This window comes from Dermacentor silvarum, chromosome 11, assembly GCF_013339745.2.
Source record: "Dermacentor silvarum isolate Dsil-2018 chromosome 11, BIME_Dsil_1.4, whole genome shotgun sequence".
NCBI classification, from domain to species: Eukaryota; Metazoa; Arthropoda; class Arachnida; order Ixodida; family Ixodidae; genus Dermacentor; species Dermacentor silvarum.
This window is the reverse complement of record NC_051164.1, coordinates 74,467,814-74,488,873: the sequence shown is the minus strand read 5'-3', so window position 1 is coordinate 74,488,873 and position 21,060 is coordinate 74,467,814. Positions and strand designations below refer to the sequence as shown.

General features: G+C 47.1%; 1 protein-coding gene across 5 annotated transcripts in view; it reads left to right on the top strand.

The window, feature by feature from the left end:
* LOC119433889 (membralin-like) overlaps positions 1-21,060 on the top strand; it is a 273,114-nt gene that overhangs the window by 189,796 nt on the left and 62,258 nt on the right. For all 5 annotated transcript variants that reach the window (XR_007464434.1, XM_049659030.1, XM_049659028.1 and 2 more), the window contains one exon: positions 9,207-9,264. Coding sequence is in view for 4 of the 5 variants with exons in the window: in XM_049659030.1 (XP_049514987.1) it covers positions 9,207-9,264 (58 nt within the window). In the remaining variant the exon portion in view is untranslated. The remainder of the gene's footprint in view (positions 1-9,206; positions 9,265-21,060) is intronic.

Here is a 21,060-nt window from a genome sequence, read left to right as displayed (position 1 = left end):
TAACGAGATCACTGCCATGCCAACACCTATTGAGACTCTCCGAAAGCGTGAGAGCTTGCGTACATCACAGGTACCTTTAAAGGGCCCCTAAAGGTCAAAATTTAGTTGTGATGTTGCAGCTGTGCATGAGTCTATAACGAACACGTAGTCGCAAGAATTTTTCGAAATGGTGCCATAATAGCGGAGTTACACGTGTTTGATGATCTAAACACGGCCCTCGCTCGTTTCGCTCTTTCCTTCGCTGCACTCCATTCGTTGGCTGGTCCCTCCTCCTCGCCAAGTGCTCCTCCAAATGTCATGTGACATATGTCATCGCCAACGCGCTTTTTAAAACTCTGTCCACTTCCTGTTAAGTCACAGGGTACGTTGCGGTATGTTTGCCACAAGTATGTTTGCTTGTGGCAAACATACCGACAGCAACCCGGCCTTCAGTGCCGTAGAACGTCTGCCGCGCGAGAGGTGTCCAAAGTAGACGGCAGTTCGGCCTGCACACCGCCCACCGCATGACTGATGGGCCAATCGTCGACTGCGAAGCATCGCCACCGGCGATGCAGACATCGACTGCAGCTTTTGTTCCAAGCAAAATAATTTCCCCTAGATAAAGTGATACGCAAATTGTACATTTATGAAAAACGATATCCACTGTCAAGCGTTAAACACTAACGAGAGTTCCGATACTTGTCAAGCTGCAGTGCACGGCTACCGACAGCATACGACCGACTCGGCTGGGCTCGCATCGCAGCCGACGGCGCCGCTAATATAAGCGTATTTTCTTCTTTGTGTACAATTACTGCGAAGAGCGACAACAACGGTAAAAAAATATTATGGCGTGTGAGCGTCGGTAATTCATTCCGAAGTGCTGCCCGCTTTAGCTTTGAAGTGAACCGGAGAAGGCCTAGCAACGATATCGGCGAAGTCGAGCGATCAGCGGCGGTGAGGCGGCCGCACAAATAGGTCCCGGTCTCAGGCTCTCCATGGCAAGGAAATTTCGCCATTCGTGAGCAAAACCGCCGTCGGACGGCGGCCCACGAGTGGCAAACGGCGTGCAGCGAGTTTCCGTGCCGGTAACGTGAACGGCCGTAGCCGCGACTCCACGCTTAATTCTCAGCTACCCGCTGTTGCTGCTGTGCTGGCCCGTGCTCATGCGAAGCGTGCCACTATGGACCTTGTGTGACGTGCATGTCTAGAAAGGCCAACACTGTCGCGCTCTGTTCGGGCAGCTAATCAGGCCGCTAAGCACGACTGTGTTGGAACGGGAGCGATTTGGCACTTGCGTTGTGGGCTGTAATTACCGATTCGCAAGTGCGCACAAGTGAGCAACACCGCGAAGCAGAACAAGGAGGAGTGCGCGTACCTGCCAGCAGACTAACCGGAAGTTGAAGGTTCTTGTTCGACCAATATAACCGGAAGTTGTAGGTTCTTGTTTGACCAATCGACATCGTCACCCCCGTTGACATCACCAGATGCACCCTGGTGACGTCATGACGACCGCTGGGGATACCAGAACGGCCCGGAGAGGAGCACGGCATTGTTTTTTAATTTTTGGCACGCCTGCGGAGCGTAGCGCTGCCGCGTTTGGAATCGTTGATCGTGACGGCATTCTGAACTTGATGCGCGTGTTTACTTGAAATATTCAAAAAATATTGTAGGTGGTTTAGGGGCCTTTTAAGCCACAGTCATGTCTTCAGTGAGGTGCAAGAGTTTAGTACCGTAGACTTCCATTAATTAGAGACCATTTTTTTCCGGTTAATTCAATCTCTAACGAAGGTGCTGGCCAGCACCCATACATGTTGATGGTCCCAAGCTATCATTATTTCAATCCTCAAATTTACCTTCGCCGGGTAATTCATACTTGGCTGGTCAACACGCATGCGCATGGGCCCAATAGTGACCCCATTAGTTACTCCAATAGCAGCAGCGACTGTCTTGGTGGCGTTTAGGGTACAGTGAATGCGCTGAACACGCATCATCTCCCATTGACAGTGCCTATTTTCATCTTGCCCCAAGAAGATTAATGCGAAACTGGAGGCTCAAAATGAATTCTGACTGTATTTATGTGGTTCTAATGTGCGCCTTTCTTTCAGAAAAGATTTGTCTAAAAATTGCTTGCGCGGTGCAATCCAATATGAAACCAAAACTATGTTCACTACAGACTACTCTCAGAGCCAGCCTAGCCAGCATTATTGATATAGCCATCACAAGATGGCGGCCATGGATGGCGACAGCCAACAGACCAAGTTCTCGCGTCGCATGACGACGACACAGCACTTTGAAAGCACATTCAAATGATAAGTTATTTTTTATGTTAAGCTATCGGCAGCAACTCGTATAATCTCTTGGTGTTCCAGAGAATTGCGTTGGACTAGTGATCGGACAAGGATGGACTAGTGAAGTGGTTAGTCTAAGCGTGGCCCACCATCTGTTTGTGATTGTTGCGGACTTCTTTGCTAAATGCAGAGTATCAAATGTGCTATGGACCGTACGGGAGACGACATGTTGTGATTCTTCATAGACAGCAATAAAGTGCCGTCTGAGAGTGTTGACGATGGACAAAGTAAATAAGTTTCCAGTCTGTGAAGATAAATTTAGCTGGCATCGTCTTTTTCTTATTGCCGGAATTGGAGGCATGCTATGTTTCTTTTTGCTAAAAAAATTTGTTGCGTGTTCAGTTTCTACCAGACTTACGCACGTTACATAAAAAAATGTAACCGATGACAATCGCAATTACTTCTTTCAAAAATGTAATTGATTATGGTTATCAGTTACAACGCCACGAAAGTAAATGAGCATTACTAAAATGTAATCACCTTAACGTTACTTTCTATCCTATATTTATTAACATTGCACAAATACAGTAAACAGAGCAAGTTGGGCTCTCTCTCTCAATGCATCCTCTGCAGTCCTTCACACATTGTTTATTGTCACTAAGAATTGCTTTTCAAAATTTTCTTCACTAATCTTCCCTTATTTTCTTGTGAAGACATCTGCAGCAACACTGAAAACTTGCTCGATGTGCACGCTGGAAATTTGGGCTGTGTTGTAATGTACGAACATCTTGCTCACAAGATAGGATCTGAGTTACTAATACACCATCATGGTTATTTAAGATGGGGTGTATCGATTTTCCAAACTGTACTGCATGTGATGAGACAGGAGACATTGAATGCTTTCTGTAGTCTTGCCCAAAATACATAGGTGAAAAGGACACTCTGCTTCAGAACATGCAAAAAAGTGCCTGCAACGTGTTGTGTTCCCAGAATGGTCAGTTATAGCCTGCAAAAAGCTTTAAATATTCTTTTTGCATTCCCAAGAAATACTGGTTTGTGGAAATGTGGCGACGTACCGCAATAATGTTGTAAGAGACGCATCACTAGGCTAACCCAATCACTAACCAGCTACAGCCCACCACTACCATTACTACCAACACCACCGCTACCACAAGATTGCAGCTACTCAATGCTGCGATTCTCGCAGTCTGATTCCTGCATGAAGCTCAGTGCTTAATTTTTGCCAGGAATGGGGAAGGTGCTCCCATAGGTTATTCCCTGGCATCAATGTCACTATCAAGGCCATCGCTATCAAGCCATAACAGCGACATTTCAATTTGTCGACCAGCATATGGTGGACCTCTCTCTGGCACTCTTCAATCGTTAGATATTTAGACCTAAATGGCTAATTGTAACGGACGTCAGCAAATGTTCGCATTCCGTGGAAAGCTGGGCAAATCTGCAGGATAATTTAATATAAAGCTGAAGATCATTCGGCCGTAGAAATACGTTTCATGTGTTACAATTGCAAAGATGTGCGTATATGAGTCGCATATACAGGGTGTTTCAGCGAACACTTTCAAAAATTCTTAAAGGTTGCCTGTGGCAGATAGCACAATTCTAGTTCATGAGCTGGTCTACTCGAAGCAGCGGACATTACTTGCACAAGAAATAAAAATACATAATCAAATAATTAACAGTAATTCATTAATTAAGTTTTAACTAATTACCTAATGGACCATATTGCAATTTACAAATTGTAGCCGTGCAGTTCGCAAGGCAGATCCACTTGGAATGAATTCTCGGGATGACACAAGTTTCGAGATAATATTTCCCGATCTTTCTGGAGAAATACATTGACGCTCCAGTTATTTTCTTAACAAAACATCGCTTTATACATTGAAGCACAAAATTAACTGAACGCCACTGCATTTCTCCGCAAAGTTCGGGAATTAATATCTCGAAACTGGTGGCATCCTGAGAATTTATTCCAAGCGGATCGGCCTTCCAAACTCCACGGGTACAATTTGTAAATTGCAATATGGGCCATCAGGTAATTAGTTAAAAACTTCATTAGTGAATTTTTGTTGATTAGTTGAATATGCATTTAATTTTTTATGCAAGTAATGTCTGCCTCTTCGAGTAGACCAGCTCATTAACTAGAATTGGGCTATCTGCCACAGGCAACCTTAAATAAATTTTGAAAGTGTTCGCTGAAACACCCTGTATATCAAAAAGGTAGAAAAATAAGCGTTTAACAGCCGAGAACTTGTCCGTATATCAGAGAAGTCTTACACTGGCACTAAGCAAAGAAAACTTGACCAACAGCCATACCGCCTATGGAGGCCGCTTAGAAGTGCTTCCAGGAGAGAGAGAGAGAGAGAGAGAGAGAGAAATTTACTATAGAGAAAATCTCAGATGTCTGATTTCCAAGACAGGTGCACAAATCGGAAAGCCTGCCATGTTCAAGTGATTGAGGCATAGCTGCAGGACGCTGATGTGGGAAGGAGGTAACTCACGTGCACGTTTTCATCCCTTTGAACGCTGTATAGTTCCTGCCAAGTTTAAGTGCTCAAAGCTAATGAATGTAACTGGTTACATGCAATTGATTACTGAAAAAAGTAATTACAGTGTGGGGCTTACTGAGTAAAAAAAGCATTGCTAAAGTACAAAATTACCAAAAAATGTAATTGATTACAAGTGAATAATTACCTGTCATTTGTTACATTTAAGTCTGGTTTATGCATTGTTTAAGAGCTCTAATGTAATTTCTATGTTAGTTTTCTACCTTTAAGCCATAAAGAGCGGGTGCATGTTTGATTCGGGACCGTGTGACAATTGGAGCACATACTGCCAAACGAATCAGTGGTGGGTTTTGGCATTCTTTCTGCCTCTTGTTTAATTCGACCCGTCAGATAATATTACCGATTTAATTAGCCCTGTCAGGGTCAAAACATAAGTTGATTGTTGGTTCTTATTTATGATTAGTAATTGGACTAACGTAGCCATGTGTACAAATGGATTGGTCAACACAGGACACAGGGGCACAAGAACAACACATTGACATTTTTCTGCCAGTGCTCATTAAACCACATGTACTATGTGGAAACAGATATTGTGGAAGCACCGTCACGTTCTGTTTTCATAAAGAACTGGCCTGGCATCGTCCACAGCACTCACTGTGGCACAAGACAGTAGTGGTCCTGTACCAGTACCTTCCCAGTACTGTGCTGGTCCTGACCAGACAGTACAGAAGTGGGTCTGTCCCAGTACTGTACCGGGACAGTACTGTGATACCACACCAGGTTGGTTATCTCATGCCCAACAACCTCACCATTTTCTTCACTCCAACATTGTCCTTCCCCATGTTCCCATTAACTCAATCTTCTGGTCACACCTTGTGTGTCATGTTTCTCGAGGGCATTGCCCGCTTTACTCATTGTGAGCAGTTGTCCAGCTCAGCACGACTTCCTGGGAAAACTTAGCACCTTCAGCCTTCACAATCTGGATCTGACTATCAACAAAATGTCATAATGGCTCCGGAATTGTCCTCATTGTCATGCATTCATCTTGGTGTTGTAGCTGCTGTGCTGTTGCCATTGTGCTATCATTGTCGAAGTTGAATTCGCTTGGAAAATTCGCACATAATTACAAGAGCTTTGCAAAAGGATGGGAGCATTGAGGTAGTTGGAGGATTGAATTGTGTCGCAGTAATTACAGTGCAAAGCCATAGGAATCATTGAGGTGATTCCCCTTAAAAGTGCGCACACACACACACGCACGCACGCGCGCACGCACACACACACACACACACGCACACACACACACGCACCCGTGCACACGCGCGCGCACACGCACACACACACACACACACACGCACACACACACACACACACACACACACACACACACACACACACACGCACACGCGCGCACACACACACACACACACACACACACACAGAGAGAGAGAGAGAGAGAAGAAAAAAAGAAAAATAAATGTTCGGATGACCCCTGCATCAAATTCTTGAAACACAAAATCCCCAAATGGGAACCCTTATTATTTGTTATGCATTAAACGCTTCTCAAGCAGTGCTAACCGTGTTTCCGTCAAGCTTTCCAGTCCTCGGAGAGTTTCTACAACCTCCTAAAGTATTGGCACTTGCGACTTATACTTATCTTGTGAAGTCTTATCAATGTTGTCACAAGCAGAGCAAAGTAAGGAATATTCTTTGCCATTCCCTAAGGCGGGGATCCAACCTACAACTTCTCAGACAACTTGCCACAGTAGCTTAGAGGCTGTAGTGTTCAAGTTGCTGAGCTTGAGGCCTTACCCAGACAACACAATGACATCCTCAGGACGCCCTCAGTACGTACAACTGAGTACGTTAGGTCGTCCTCAGGACGTCCCCGCATGAGCCTCAAAACATCCCGATCAAGTCCACATGTCCGGCCTCGGCATGTACTCGGGACGTCCTCAGGAAGCATTCGAGGATCTTTTCAGTACGCGTTCAGGATATTTTGAAGACCTAGGCATTCGCTGCGCCCAGTAAATATTCTTTTATTTTGTTCACTGAAGTTCACTGTTTTTCGTCCACTAAGTGAGAAATTCAGGCTTAAAACTGCAATATGCACTTACTGCTTGACAGAGCATACTTTTGAGCCCTGTTGCACAGGCCTCGGTATATGGCCACACGAAATGAAAACGTAGACCCATAGCGATGCACACAAACCTATTTTATTAATTTCGCTTAATAACGGCGCATGTCAAGGTTGAAAGTAGCATGATAAAGCCAGGAGACTTCACCGCTTGAAATGTCTTCGTCCGAAAACAGAGAACAGCGAGAGCCCATAGGAGACACTGAAAGAAATGATAAACAGTACATTGTCAATAAACAACTTACGTTCAGACACAGAGAAATAACAAACAAAACAGTTTATGCCACATACTGGGAAGCACTGCAGCACAAAATTATTGTACGAAGCACCAAAGCAACCTCTGCTGATTAAATGTTGCTGTTTATGGCATAATCAATCCACTCGGAAAATCGTTTCTTCCATAACAAATAATACTTTTTCACTTCCTTAGCCGTGACAAGATTTAGAAAAAAAAAGTACAACATCTACCTTTGAGGCCGAGATAGCGCGATATTTGCCGCCGGCCAGTGCTAAAATCTCAGACTGCTTGGGTGTTTGCAACAATGCTCTTGTCGGTAAAAGTAGTGTGGAAAGGCAGTTGTGGTAGCGGAGAGGCTAGGGACGTTACAGCGCCGTTGAACCATGGAGAAGCGACCGCCAGAAACGCTGAAATCATCACTTTGAAACTGTCCACTATCGCGACCAAGCACAAAATGTCACAAACCTGTGGCAATAGCTTTGGTGATATTTTGTTCTACGAGCAAAGCGACATCGCGATTTGCAGCACCCGTTCCATCCGACACAAAGAGCTCCGCGGCAAAGTCGCGCGAAGCCGTCTGATTCACAATGTAATTAATGAAGGTCCTGTCCACGCTGTTCGCTAAGTGAAAACATGTGCTAATGCGTCCATTTCTTCCCCGCACAAATCTACGTTCCGCTTTCTGCCACCCCGAAAAACAGGAGACTTACCGCGGTCCGCTGCCTTGTTTTTCTTCAATGCTGCGCTTGGCTTGGACTGGCTTGGCTTGACTTTTCAAATCAAAAGGGCCAATGTGGCCCCAAGGAAAGTAAATGGGGTGGCTTGGTCGCTGACATCGTGGGATACCTCGCTGGTTGACTCTCCCACAACTGTTATCGCTCGCGGGTACTCAAAGCAATACAAGTTGCCAAAAAAAAAAAATGGTTCCATCAAACACAATTGTAAGGCATCAAGACCAGTTGATCAGAGTTTAAGTCCACATAAAAAAAAAAATGTATATAAAAATCGAGCTCGATGGTCGTAATAACGACCTCACATGAAGTATAGCCCCTAATTTTTCGTTCATCAACCGAAATAATAGTAAAAATTTCAATTTCATGGTCTCTTCTAACATAAAACTAAATGTCCTCAAAAGGTCCTGCAGTGGACGTTCTTTGGACAATCAGACATCCTTAAAAAGTCCTGCAGAAGATGTTTTCAGGATGAACCAGTGAATGTCGTCCTGAGGACGTACCGAGGACGTCAAAAAAACTGCGAGGACGTTTGTACCACTTGAGGACGTCCTGAGGACGTCGAGTGTTGTCTGGGTATTTTGAGGGGGACGAAATGGAAAATTCGTGTTTACTTAGATTTAGGTGCACATTATAGAACCCCAAGTGGTCAAAATTAAATCCGGAGTCCCCCCCCCCCCCCCCCCCTATAGTAGGACTCGTAATCAGACTGTGGTATTGACATGCAAAACTGCAGAATTTAAATTTTTTATCCCTTAGGTCTATAACTGCTGTTCAGCCATCTTCAGGCCATGTGCTTATGAGTTCTGATGTGTACTTGGATGAGATATGATTGTAATGACAAATTTTGAGGCAGATCATAGAACGGCCATGATGAAGACTGACCAAATGCCGCCCTGCTCAACGTTAGGAGCAGGGCGGTGGATGATGTGACGATGAACAGGTGTTCTATTTTGTTCATGAGAGAACGATTTGTGCATTGATATAGCTCATGTAACAGCGTTTCTTGACTGCAATCAGTGAGCCTAGCAAGGTCCAGTGCTGGGCAGTCTTAACCTAGTATGAGTTCGGTTTTGAGGGTAACCAAAATGTCGAGGCTTGCGTCTCCTTTACTTCAGGAGCCAACTGACAGCAGCCATGCTTCACCATTACGTACTGAATGTTTCATGTTTACATCTACCTTAGGTGTAAGAAACACCTCTTTTTCTTTGTGTTTGCTTGCGTTGACACTTCAATGCAGTTTTTGCTTGTGAGCAGTCAATTATTGTTCTGCAATTACATATTTTTGCGTGTTCTTTTTTTTTTTTTCAGACGCTGTCAATCTCAATGCTGCTCCGTTACTCCCACCACCAGATATTTGTCTTCATTGGTAAGTTTGCGCACTGATCAAGATTTTTTCAGGCCATACTATTTCGTGAAGATGTATGTCCATTACCTCATGCTCACGCACTTCTGTAAGAAGTGATCTAGCAGTCAACAACGGAGAAATTCCTTTGGTTGGCACAGTTGAAGTTTCCCACTTAAGGGGGCCTTGCCAACTTTTGACTCCATGCTGCACTCCTTACATGCATAAGGTAACTGTGTGCAGAAAGTATGACAACACGCTAAAAGTCCGCCTTGTTAAACTTTGCAGTTGCCACATGTTCTGGCTATTGCTGCTCCATATCAACACATAACATATCTTCGTGGGTATTCTTCGCTCCAAAGATTTAAATGTCCATGTATGAAGAGGGGATGCTGGCTATAAGCTAATTTTTCCTTTCACTTTGACTTCACGACAGTGGAGAGCGTTTTGTTTTGGAGCTGCACTGAACTTCAGCAGAAAGCAGTCATGAGGGTGACGCTGATTGAGCACACAAAATGAGACCGTTCCAGAAACTTTCCTCCATGTTGATAATTTTGTGTGGTTATATGTGCAGAGGCAGATTATATATCTGCCTCTGCATATCTGCCTTTCATATATATGCGTGAAAATACAGTATTTGCCCCCGTGAGCAAGGCATTTGCAACACGCACTGATGTAAGCCTGTCATTTTCTAGGAATCCAGGGTCTGTAACACATGGTTTTCAATGTTTAACTGGAACAAGCCCCATTACCGGTTAATGGCTCAATCACTGTGTGCCTTGCGTGCACAACCTCCGCTTCCTCGTTTTTTGAGGGGACAGTGTTTGAAAGCAAGTATGTCCAGCTAGTGTAGAAGCAATTACATTATTTTTGAAGCTGCCGTGATCGTGCCTTTAGTGCTTGTTTGGCAATTTTATATGATTCACTCTAATATCAATCAGTAAAAAAAGATTGACAGTGAGTGGACTAGGGAAACCTCCGCCTTGAGCCACCGTTTCGACAAGGGGACTTGTCTTAGTCAGGTCATTGTGTTGATCAGTAAGAAAAGTGATGTTTCAAGCGAAGAACGAGCTGTATGTCCCATTCAGTAGCAGCCCTTATTGCTCTTGATCCAATCTGAAACATGCAGCCCAGGCGTGGTCATTACAAAATCCTATCCGAATCTCTCCAACTGCCCCATTTGCTTAAATATGCTCTTTACTGGCCTATATTTCGCATAAGACCACGCTAACTTTATCTCCGCCTCTGCGGACCTAGAAGCAAGGCCTTGCTTGGGTTGCCAATATACTCGAAGGATGGATGGATGGATGAGGCTCAACCCTTTAAACCGGGCGGTGGCATACGCCACCTAGCCATGACTATTAACATATTTTGTGCTTTGTGGTGGGTGAAATTTCACCCCTGCCTTGATTTTATCCACCAATCAGATAACCTCTGTTTGGTTATTTCTACCCGCTTAAAGTCTATTTTGCCTTCACTGTCCCTAAACCCCAATGCTTTGAAAAAATCAGCCCCGTTGCTTTGCACTGTAGGGTTAAGCCCTTTACAGAAATGTATGAGGTGTTCAGCCGTTTCCTCTTCTTCTCCACACGCACAGCACAACGTGTCTATACCGTGGTACTTGACTCGGTACATCTTAGTCCGCAATACTTCCGTCCTGGCTTCAAACGACAAAGAGCTTCCCCTAGATTTATCGTAGATATTTTCTTTGGCAATTTCTTGCTTGAAAGTTCTGTATGTTCCCAGAGCTGCTTTCGTCTGCATCCCTGTTTTCCACAGACCCCTCTCTGTTTCTTTAACCTTTTTCTTAACCGCTGTTTCCTGGTTTGCACCCCTCCTGTAGTCCAAATATTTGATTGACAATTTTCCGGTCAGCTTCCTCCATTTTGTATAAACATTCCTCATGTACAAATAACTGAAAGCTCTCCTTGCCCACCGCTTTTCTGCCATTTCTCTCAATCGCTCCTCAAATTCTATCTTGCTGCTGGCTTCCCTGCCCTCAAATGACGTCCATCCCATGTCACCCTGTACCCCCTGATTTGGTGTATTTCCGTGTGCTCCCAGAGCCAGTCTACCTACCCCTCGCTGCTTAACTTCCAACCTTGCTCGAACCTCTGATCTCATGCACAGGACCGCATTGCCGAAAGTCAAACTAGGGACCATCACCCCTTTCCAAATGCCTCTCACCACTTCGTACCTATTGTAATTCCACAGTGCCCTATTTTTCATCACAGCTGCATTTCTGCTGCCTTTAGCCGTCACATATTTTTCATGTTCCGTTAGGTACTCAGCCCCATTGTTTATCCACACTCCAAGATATTTGTACTTATCCACCACCTCCAGTGTAACCTCCTGTATCTTATGCTCGCTGCCCTGATTATCATTAAAAGTCATGACTGCCTATTTTTCTTTACTAAACTTCAAACCTAAGCTATCTCCCTCTTTACCACAGATGTCCATTAATCTCTGCAAGTCTTCCTTGCTGTCAGCCATAAGTACAATGTGATCCGCATACATCAGTCCTGGTAATGACTGTTTAATCCATTCTCCTTGCTTGAAATAGGAAAGGTTGAAGAAAAGTCTGCTCCTCTCTAATTTTTTCTCTAATCCTTGTAAATACAGCATGAACAGAGTTGACAGAGGGCACCCCTGCCTAAGCCCCTGCTGTATCTCTATAGGCCTAGATACCTTGTTTTCCCATTTTATAAGCACCTTGTTACTTTTATAGATATCTTTTAAAAGATTTCTTACTCCATCTTCCACATCTAGAGTGCCCAGTATGTCCCACAAATCTTTTTGGATTACACTGACATAGGCTCCCTTGATATCCATAAATGCAAGCCATAGGGGCCTGTGTTCCTTTTCTGCTATTTCAATACACTGTGTCAATGAGAACAGATTATCTTCTAACCGTCTTTGTTTCCGGAACCCATTTTTGTAGTTCCCCAGCACCTCCTCGCTCTCGAAAGGTTTGTAAGGTCTCCCCATCTACCGGCGAGAAAGCGAACCTTTTGATGGAACGCTTCGACGACGTGTTGACAGATGGCGCCCCATGACCGCGCATGGCTAGGTGGCGTATGCCACCGCCCGATTTAAAGTGTTCAGCCTCATCCATCAATCCATCCGTTCCATCCACTGCTTCTTTTTCTTTTTTTTGCTTCATTTTGCCCGGCTGTCATTGTACCGGCCGCTCGTTTGAAAGGGAAAGGCACCACTTCATCATCATCATAATCTGCTTGCGACTTTACTATGAGAGCCATGAAGCATTCGTTGTTTAAGCTCGAAGTTCTTGGTTCTCCGAGTGGTGATTGTGGGCGCTTGCGACCTAAGCTCACGCGACATTATACCTGCTATTCTCCCGTGCAGTGTTTGCTGCGCGTTTTGGTCACGTGAAAACGGATGTTATCGTACCGTTCACGGCGCTTCTTCCCCACGACAGCTATATTTTCTGGCGATTACGCGGTGTTTTTTGGGCCCGCGCTTGCGTTTTCTGTGAAATATCGGTGCGAAGTTTTCTACAGTCTGTTGAAAACAAAGTGACCTTCGTAGGGAAGGCGCAGTGTGCTCCAGTTTTAAAGGGAACATGCATTCGGTATTCAGTATAATTCTTTATCTGTAACATGTCAACCACTTATTTCCGATAATTAGGTTAGCATTATTACTGGTGAGGTGTTCCAGTTAACAATGGACCGTACTCTCACCAGTGCGCTATAGCGTTTATTTTGTTGGTTAAACGGCGCTTCGTTGAAGGTGCCTGCGGTTCTTTCTTATCGCGATGACAACTGTATGGACACTGGTCATCGTCCTCCGGGATGATCTTTATAAAGTGCCAGTGTGATAAGATCGCGCCCCGCGCGCCGTATCTTGTGGGTACGAGCAAAAGCGTTTGAGGGTGAGCCGAGTAGGTTGGTGTGCTTGATGCGCGCCCAGTGTTGGCGGTCACGTGATTACGCGCGCGGTGGGGCGGAGGTGAGCGCATGGTAGTGGGATCAAGCGCACGCTACAGGTGTGGCGGCGTGCGTCTACTCCTCTAGCCCGCGCGGCCGTGGCTGGCAACGTCGTAGCCGAACGCATACGCGACCCTCGCGCCAAATCTTGGAGGTAATCTGCAGCGGACACAAATGTTGGGCGAGCCGAGTTAGCTTCGTGCGTGCTGTCTTTACGCGCGCGCCTAGTGTTGGAGGTCACGTAATCTCAAGTTACGGAGACGCGTTGAAGCTAGAGGCACCACGAAGCGTTCACTACCCATTGCCGGCGCTCTTCATCGTGCCTGCGTTGTGACAGCGAGTGCTCGTAGTTTTTGAGTGATGATGTGTTCATGTTTGCCGGTGCGCGCGTGGCGCCGTGGCTGTTAATTTAATTAGTAAGCGAATGTTTACCGCAACTGATACGGCGCGACATAAGTACGAACTTTACTTCTTACAGTTGTCTAATACATTGCTATCGCTCTCAGTACTTAGCCTTTCGGGTGAAACTTCGAATTTTTGTTTGATTTTCGATTTTGTCCGTCCCGCCGAGTTTCTCGCGATACGCTCGGTTTCCCACCGCTTTAGCTACGTGCGGTTACCCAATTCATCTGTGTAAGCGGCAGTGGCGCACCGACGGGGGGGGGGGGGGTGTTGTAACACCCCCCCCCCCCCCCCCCCCACGCGTCCAGCCCCATCAGTCCAACGTGTACCTTCAGTGCTCTGTTCACAGTGTCATTACAATTCAGGAGGTTGCTTGAGGTCGAATTTTCCTGATTAACAAAAACACTAGCATGCACTGTCTTGTATTTATTCATGCACTCTTAGATTACTTACGGTGAGTAAAACGCTGAAGAAATGAACACCGTCATCATCCTTGGTGTCACTATATTATTATGATTATTAGGCATTTTATTTGCTGTTGGATTCCTCTGGCTAAAACAAGGAAATTGCATATTATGCAAAGTGCCTATGCATAGCTTGCACCGACGTCACAACTTGGAATCGTGGGATAGCAATCCACCATTGCTATGAACCACCCAACGCCGACAGACCGCTGCCGATGGTATACGGGAAGGTTCCAGCCGACGTTTTGCAAAGATAAATCGATTCAAGATGGTTGTTTGCGCAGATGTAGGGTGCTCCAACCGCAATAGCAGTAAAGCAAGAAAGAAGCAGCCAACGAACACGAACATTTTTTTTTTTTGTCTGCCGAAGGTTGTGAAAGACAACTGCGAGCGTGCAAAGACCCTAAGCGCGAGATGACGCAGTTTTAGCTGGGGCGGATAAAGCTTATGAATTATGACGTATCGAGCCCCAACTTGCGAGATTGTGGCGCACACGTTGTAACAGGTGAGTGCGTAAGAAGTGACTGCAATGTAGACGGCGTATCAATCACGGGAGCACGCGAGGGGGGGGGGGGGGGGGGGCTGCAACGCGATGTACACTTTCGACATATTTGCAGGGATGCCGTCGAAGCTTTCCGAACATACTCGTACGGACTCGGCTCCAACACTTCGACGGGGCTACGGCACCAAGCCCTAAAGTTCCGCGCGTCCCGAACGCCAGGAAAGCGGCGTGCGAACAAGCGAACGGTCGCGGCTGAGGCGCTCGTAGAGATTTCCGAGAGAGCCAGGTGCCCACGCAAGTTCTAGTCCGCCGGTCCTTGATGAAACGGTCGCCATCAAGACGTTGCACAGCATGCGCTCATAATGTTTAGAATTCAAGAAAGGCTTCAGCATACCTCTCCAAGCAGAAGCACTTTGTCCCTCTGGAACCGCTTCGCCGACAGGTTTTTCGGCAATCCGCTCGTAACATAGTTATAAAGATTCCAGTGACTTGTAGGCTCTCATTTGTTCGAGCATAACGAGGTCCGCATTTCGCGTCCGCATTTCGTGTTATCAACCACTTACAAACCCTGTCATTTTCGCGTGGAAGGCGTGGCATCGCGCAGTGCGCTGGATTGAGGTAGAGATAGGACAGTACTTTCGGGGCTGGCTATGTATATACGCTTACGGACAAGATACAGCTATTTATCTTTGGAATACGCAAGTGGCGTCTACAATGAGTAGGATACGCGGTGCGAAATTGGCAGTGAGTGTAATCGGTACATAGTAAAATGCAGCGCCAAATTTCTGAGAGCCGTTTAGCTCAGAAGACCCAAAAGGATATATAGCTGTATATTGTCCGTCAGCGTATTACCGTTTGTGGATTGTCGAGTTAACCGGAGAGGCGTACGCGCGCCCTCAACAACGCTGGTCGCGACATCTTGTGACACAGAGTTTAACCACAAGTGGGAGGCGACTGCGCAGTTACAAAGATGCCATTCATGGGCTGCCATACCCTACACGAGCTAGCAAGGTATTCATATTCTTGCATCAGAGCAAAGAATGTCGCTTTGACGAGCGTCATTTCGAGCACGACAGCCTTCTGGCGGATATGACGTCACTGTACTTTGTTGCGAAGCCACCGTGCGACCTGGACCAGGCACCGCACGTACCGCGCGCATACCTTGCTGCATTGTTGACAGCATCCGCTACCTTTCTTTGCTTTTTTTAAATTTTATTCTTTAAGATTTATGAAGGGCACGACTGCACGGGCGTAGACAAAGTCATAAAAATCAGTTCGTCGACCCCTTAGCACTGCATGACGTCCTCCGGGGACCGTTCGGAAACGATGTTGTCGGCTCTCCCGTTTCTCCCAAGTTTTGTAGCCTGTTCACGGGGCTCTCCCCGTCATTTTGATTGCGGGCTGGAGCGTGAGTGGCCATGTGTGTTCGATGGTTGGAGCGCAACATGGTGCGCGCAAGCTGGTGCAAGATATCCCTCGCGTTAAAAGCGGCCACCTCGAGCACTGGGGATGGCGATAGGGAAAGACCGAGATATATCGGTGAGAAACATAAGGGGAGATCGGGAGAGGCGCCGGAGCGGAGAGTAGGGGGAAAAGCTTGTCTAGGGAAGGTGAAGGCAAGGAGGGAATGAAGAGAGAAGGGAAGCGGAGCTGAGTTGGAGGAGGGGGGGTGTGCGTTCTGCTTCCTGTCTGACTTCCGGTTGCGGGCTTTTCGAAAGGATCTCCAGCGCGCGCAGGCTATCCGATGGCGCGCGTGACTCTCTTCCTTTTTCTTCCCCTTTTTTTCTCCGCGCCAGTCGCCGGAGCCCCAGTTCCGGGGGCAGGAAATTAAGATGGGGAAAACGGGGAGGAAAGGGAACGCCGTCGACGCTGTGTGTGTCGTGGCGTCTGAAGGAGACAGGGCGACGGAAATGCCCCGGATTGTATTGGCCGGGAACAGATTTTCGCGGGCCTTGGCCACCTCACCCCCCCCCCCTTTCCCCAACCTTAGCTCACCTCCCTACACCTTCTCTCTCCCCTCGCCTTCTATAAGGCCCGGGCTTCAGTTTTCACTCTTTATACGCGTGAGCTACGCGACTGCTGTAGCTGCAGCGATGCGGATCCGAAACCTTCCTTTTCCCCGGCAAGGGAAGCCGCTGGAGCACGTTCCCTCTTTACATCTATGTCGTCTTTCTTTTTTTTTTATCTTATTAATCTTCTGATCCAGGCTCCTTCTGGCGGCCAGCCCCGCGTACATTTTTGCTTGCGAGCCTGTGGCCACTGTTGAAAGTGATAACCTCTCTCGACCACGCATTCCCCCCCCCTTTTTTTTTTTTCGTTTGTGTGTTAGCTTTCTAGATGACGCGGATAGCATTTTTTTTCCTTTAATTTCTTTTCTTTTAGAACAGTGTAGTGGACGCTATGAATAGAGAGCCGTACCGCGCGCGCCTCTCGGGTTTCTCACTGTATCCGTTTCTTGTTTTGCGGTATCTCTTCTTGTTTTTTTTTTTTTTAATCGATAGCCTGCATGCGGGTGCGGTTTGTCTCCGTAACATCGAGTTTTGAGGTCCTGTAGGTGCCGTTTTAATTAAATCAGTTTTCGAGACCAGGTGCGCAACCGCCTACGCCATTGCAAGGTGCTGTACGTATAGGTTCCGCGCCAATAATATGAACCGGAGGACGTGCGAAAAGATTACGCGTAACCGTTCAGTCGCAGAGGTTTAATTTAGCGAGCCCGCGTCGCACGATTTGGATTACGCCTCTCGGACCTGATTGAGGAGGCCGATGCACACGTATACTGCACACCCACGCACGATAGCAGCGTGGACTAGTGTTGTAGCTCCTGCGCGCGGCGTTTCTTCGCGAGCTTTCTAGAACTTCCAAATGCGCAGGGACGCGTGAATCGCGTTCACCTTTTACATTCAGCTTGTACCCAACTCAAGTCGCGGGCCGATGCATATGCAGGCTTATCGCGGATCGCGAACATGAGCGTTCAGTCGCGTTTCCGTTCATCAAAGTAGCCGCTGCCGCCCCCCCGCTCTCGCTGTCGGTGTCGTCAGATGAGAGGCTGATGATGATTGCCCCGGTGCTACGACGCATTGTTCGAACGCTGTCCCGTGTTTTTCTTAGGTGTGCCGTGCTTCGCCTAGAAAGCGGTGAAAAGGCTTCATCATCATCATCATCCTCCTATTCATGTCCACTGCAGGACGAAGGCCTCTCCCAGCGATCTCCAATTACTCCTGTACCGCGATTGCCGATTCCAACTTGCGCCTGCAAATTTCCTAATTTCATCTCCCCACCTATTTTTCTGCCGTCCTCGACTGCGCTTCCCTTCTCTTGGTGTTCATTCTGTGACTCTAATGGCCCACCGGTTATCCATCATACGCATTACATGACCTGCCCAGCTGCATTTCTTCCGCTTAATGTCAACTAGAATATCGGCTATCCCCGTTTGTTCTCTGATCCACGCCGCTCTCTTCCTGTCTCTTAACGTTAGGCCTGACATTTCCCGTTCCTTATGATGTAGCCACTAAAGCTGTGGGATTGTACTAGAGTTACTGTATATGGCTTGGCTCCCTTTGGGCGCCACATACAGTGACTCCAGATTGTACTCTAGTTTAGCGCTCGCAGCGGCTAAAAAATAAGCATGCAGCTTGACCAAGAGGTGAAAACTCGGTGCACGAATGACCCATTGAGTGAAATCATCATCATCAACATCAGCCTATATTTATGTCCACTGCAGGACGAAGGTCTCTCCCTGTGATCTGCAATTATCCCTGTCTTGCGCTAGCTGATTCCAACTTGCGCCTGCAAATGTGTGAAATGAGTGAAGTGCAGCTCCACTGACGTGAAACCTGGAGAGGTGCGAAGCATGCATTGATGCACCGCTAATGGTTTCATACTGCCTTAAGCAATGGCCCCATAACCCCGTAAACGTGGCCTCCCCATTACGACGACAGAAGAGAAGTGAAATTCTACGCTGGAATGATGAGTGGCAACGCACCCAGCTGTGGAAGACGATGACGAACGCGGGAGCAGTGGCACGAGCGCGTGCCGAGCACGAGCCGCTTGCTTACCTACGACGACGGCGACTACGACGACGGCGATTACGACAGGAGACGCCGACAGCCCGGGCGCATAAGGTGCTTCGCACCTAAAAAGGCCTTTGCAGATATATGCCAATCCGAGCACAACTGATACATAAAGAGCAGCGAAGCTTTATAAGGGACTTCTTACATGTCAAACAGTGCTCCTTGATGCCCCTCTCGGGCAAAGGCCTCTGCAGCATCCTCTCAGGTCATCCGGGAGGGCCGGTGAGGATGGACCGAGGATCCCTAGATTAGTAGCAGGAGGGATCCCCGGCAGGCCCGTGGGCGCTGAAGCCAACGCCGATGAGACGCTGACGTGACGAACCCGAATGCTGAGGTGCTTGGCATGCCGCCCAAATTAAAATTAATTTTAGTCAAAACGCCCAGAATGGCTGACCTCCCAAGTGGAGCCAGTTAAATACGAGCTGAGAAATCAAGTTTTCTATTCTAGTGATGTATACGCAAGGGTCAACCAAGTGTAGACGCTAAGACAAGGTCGACGTATATGGTGATTGAAATTATTAAAGCGAAGCTTCATATGGCTAGGCGAGACGAAAAGGCATCTGTCCGACGCCTCTGTACAGAAAACTGTCATCATCAGCCTTGGCTCGGGCGTCGTCGTCTTCGTCCGCAGCTGGCTCGTTGGCGCCCACCGGGTTGCGCTCGTGCTCGGTACGCGCTCGGGCCGAGCACGAGTCGGGATTGACCCAGTCATAAACACCGGGGCCGCACGTTTCAGCTTCGTTGGTTAACCATCTCTACGGAGTGCTTGGGTGGTGGTTTTCTTTTTTCATTTTTTGATGATTGAATGCAGATTGTATCTCTTTATTCTGTCTCCTTTTGTATCTTTTTCATGTTGATTATTTCGCATTCCATTCGTATCGCATTTCACGCGCAATTACGTCGACGTTGTCTTCTTTAGCGTCAACACTTGGTTGACCCTGCCGTTTTTGTTTTGTTTTTGTTTTTTGCCAAAGAGGCCAGGTCGACCGAGGTTGTGGTTAATTTTCGACTGCATTGGCACTAATTAGCTCTGTACCGTTAATTTGACCTACTCAGCGACTAATTTTCGCTTGTTGTGGGCACAGGCGAAGCCGCCTTTCAGACACCATTGCCTCGCGGGTGCCCTGCTCAGTCCAAGCGAACTTGCTTCATTTCCCAAAAGTGTGCCGTACGTTGGCTTGAAGAAGTGTGCCGCAGGTCGGCTTTGCCTCAGCATGGCTATATTTACGGCGATGCACCCTTTACAGGAGTATTGTGCAATTGCTATTTTTTTTTTTTTTTATTATATTGGGGCAAATTACGCCCGTCCTTTCAATTTTAGCTACTCTGCTTCTAATTATCGCTTATTGTGGGCATCGGCGAAGGCGCCTTCCAGACATTTGCCTCGCGTGAGCCCTGCTTAGTCCAGGCGAATTCGCTCCATTTCCCAAAAGTGTGTTTTACGTCGGCTTTGCCTCAACATGTCTATATCTACGGCGATGCACCCTTTACAGGAGTATAGTGCAATGGGAAATTTTCAACTAAATTGGCTCTAATTACGCCCGTACCGTTAATCTAGGTGGTGCAAGTGGAGAGAGTGTCCGTGTTGGCGGTGACGCTCTCCTCCTGAAATCACGGGTTCGCGGAACTTGAACTATTTCTATCTTTGCTATTCACGAACTAACTCGAAATTCAATTCTTGCGGTCGAACACTCCTTACAGGGCAGGCAACAACTTCCATCGTATAACCAAAATTTGCTATGTGGCCTGGTGAGGGGTCCTTTAAACCCGGAGGAGATGAGAAGAAAAGAGCTTCCTGTTCTCGACTATATGCTAACGCTTTTCAATTTCTCTAGTAACATGGCGGCGGCCCGGCTTCGCTTTAAGGACGCCATCTCCACTAAACAAATATTTCTTTAAATCCTCATTCATCGCTATTGGACCCGCCTCAGCTGAGAGCTAGGAAAAATTGTCTTGAGAGGCAATGTGGAAAGTAAGCATTACTTTCTTTATATGTCCCTCACGAATAGATCGTTTTCGATGAATATATTGACTGAAAGGCACCGCTCTCGCTCCATCGTGCTTTAAGTTTTGAAGAAAAAGTTTAAAGCTCCACGCTCGCGGCGCGGAGAACAGTACGACGCTCGCTGCTGGAATTTCCCCTGTGAACATTTTAAACGGAGCTGCTTTCCACGGAGAGGCAGTTAGTGGAGAGGGGAGGGTTGGCGCTACTTAGGTAATCTGAGCTAATCCGAGTGCGCACAGACGCTAGCGCCAGTCTTCCCTCTAGGCGTAACCGCACAGTCATAACCTCCTGTATTTGTCAATCATTGCAGTCTGTCGGTGCTAACATGCGGGGCAGAAACCTGGAAGTCAACAAAGAAGCTTGAGAAGCAGCTAAGGACCGTGCAACAAGCGATGGAACGGAAAATTTTAGGCGGAACGTCAAGGGACAG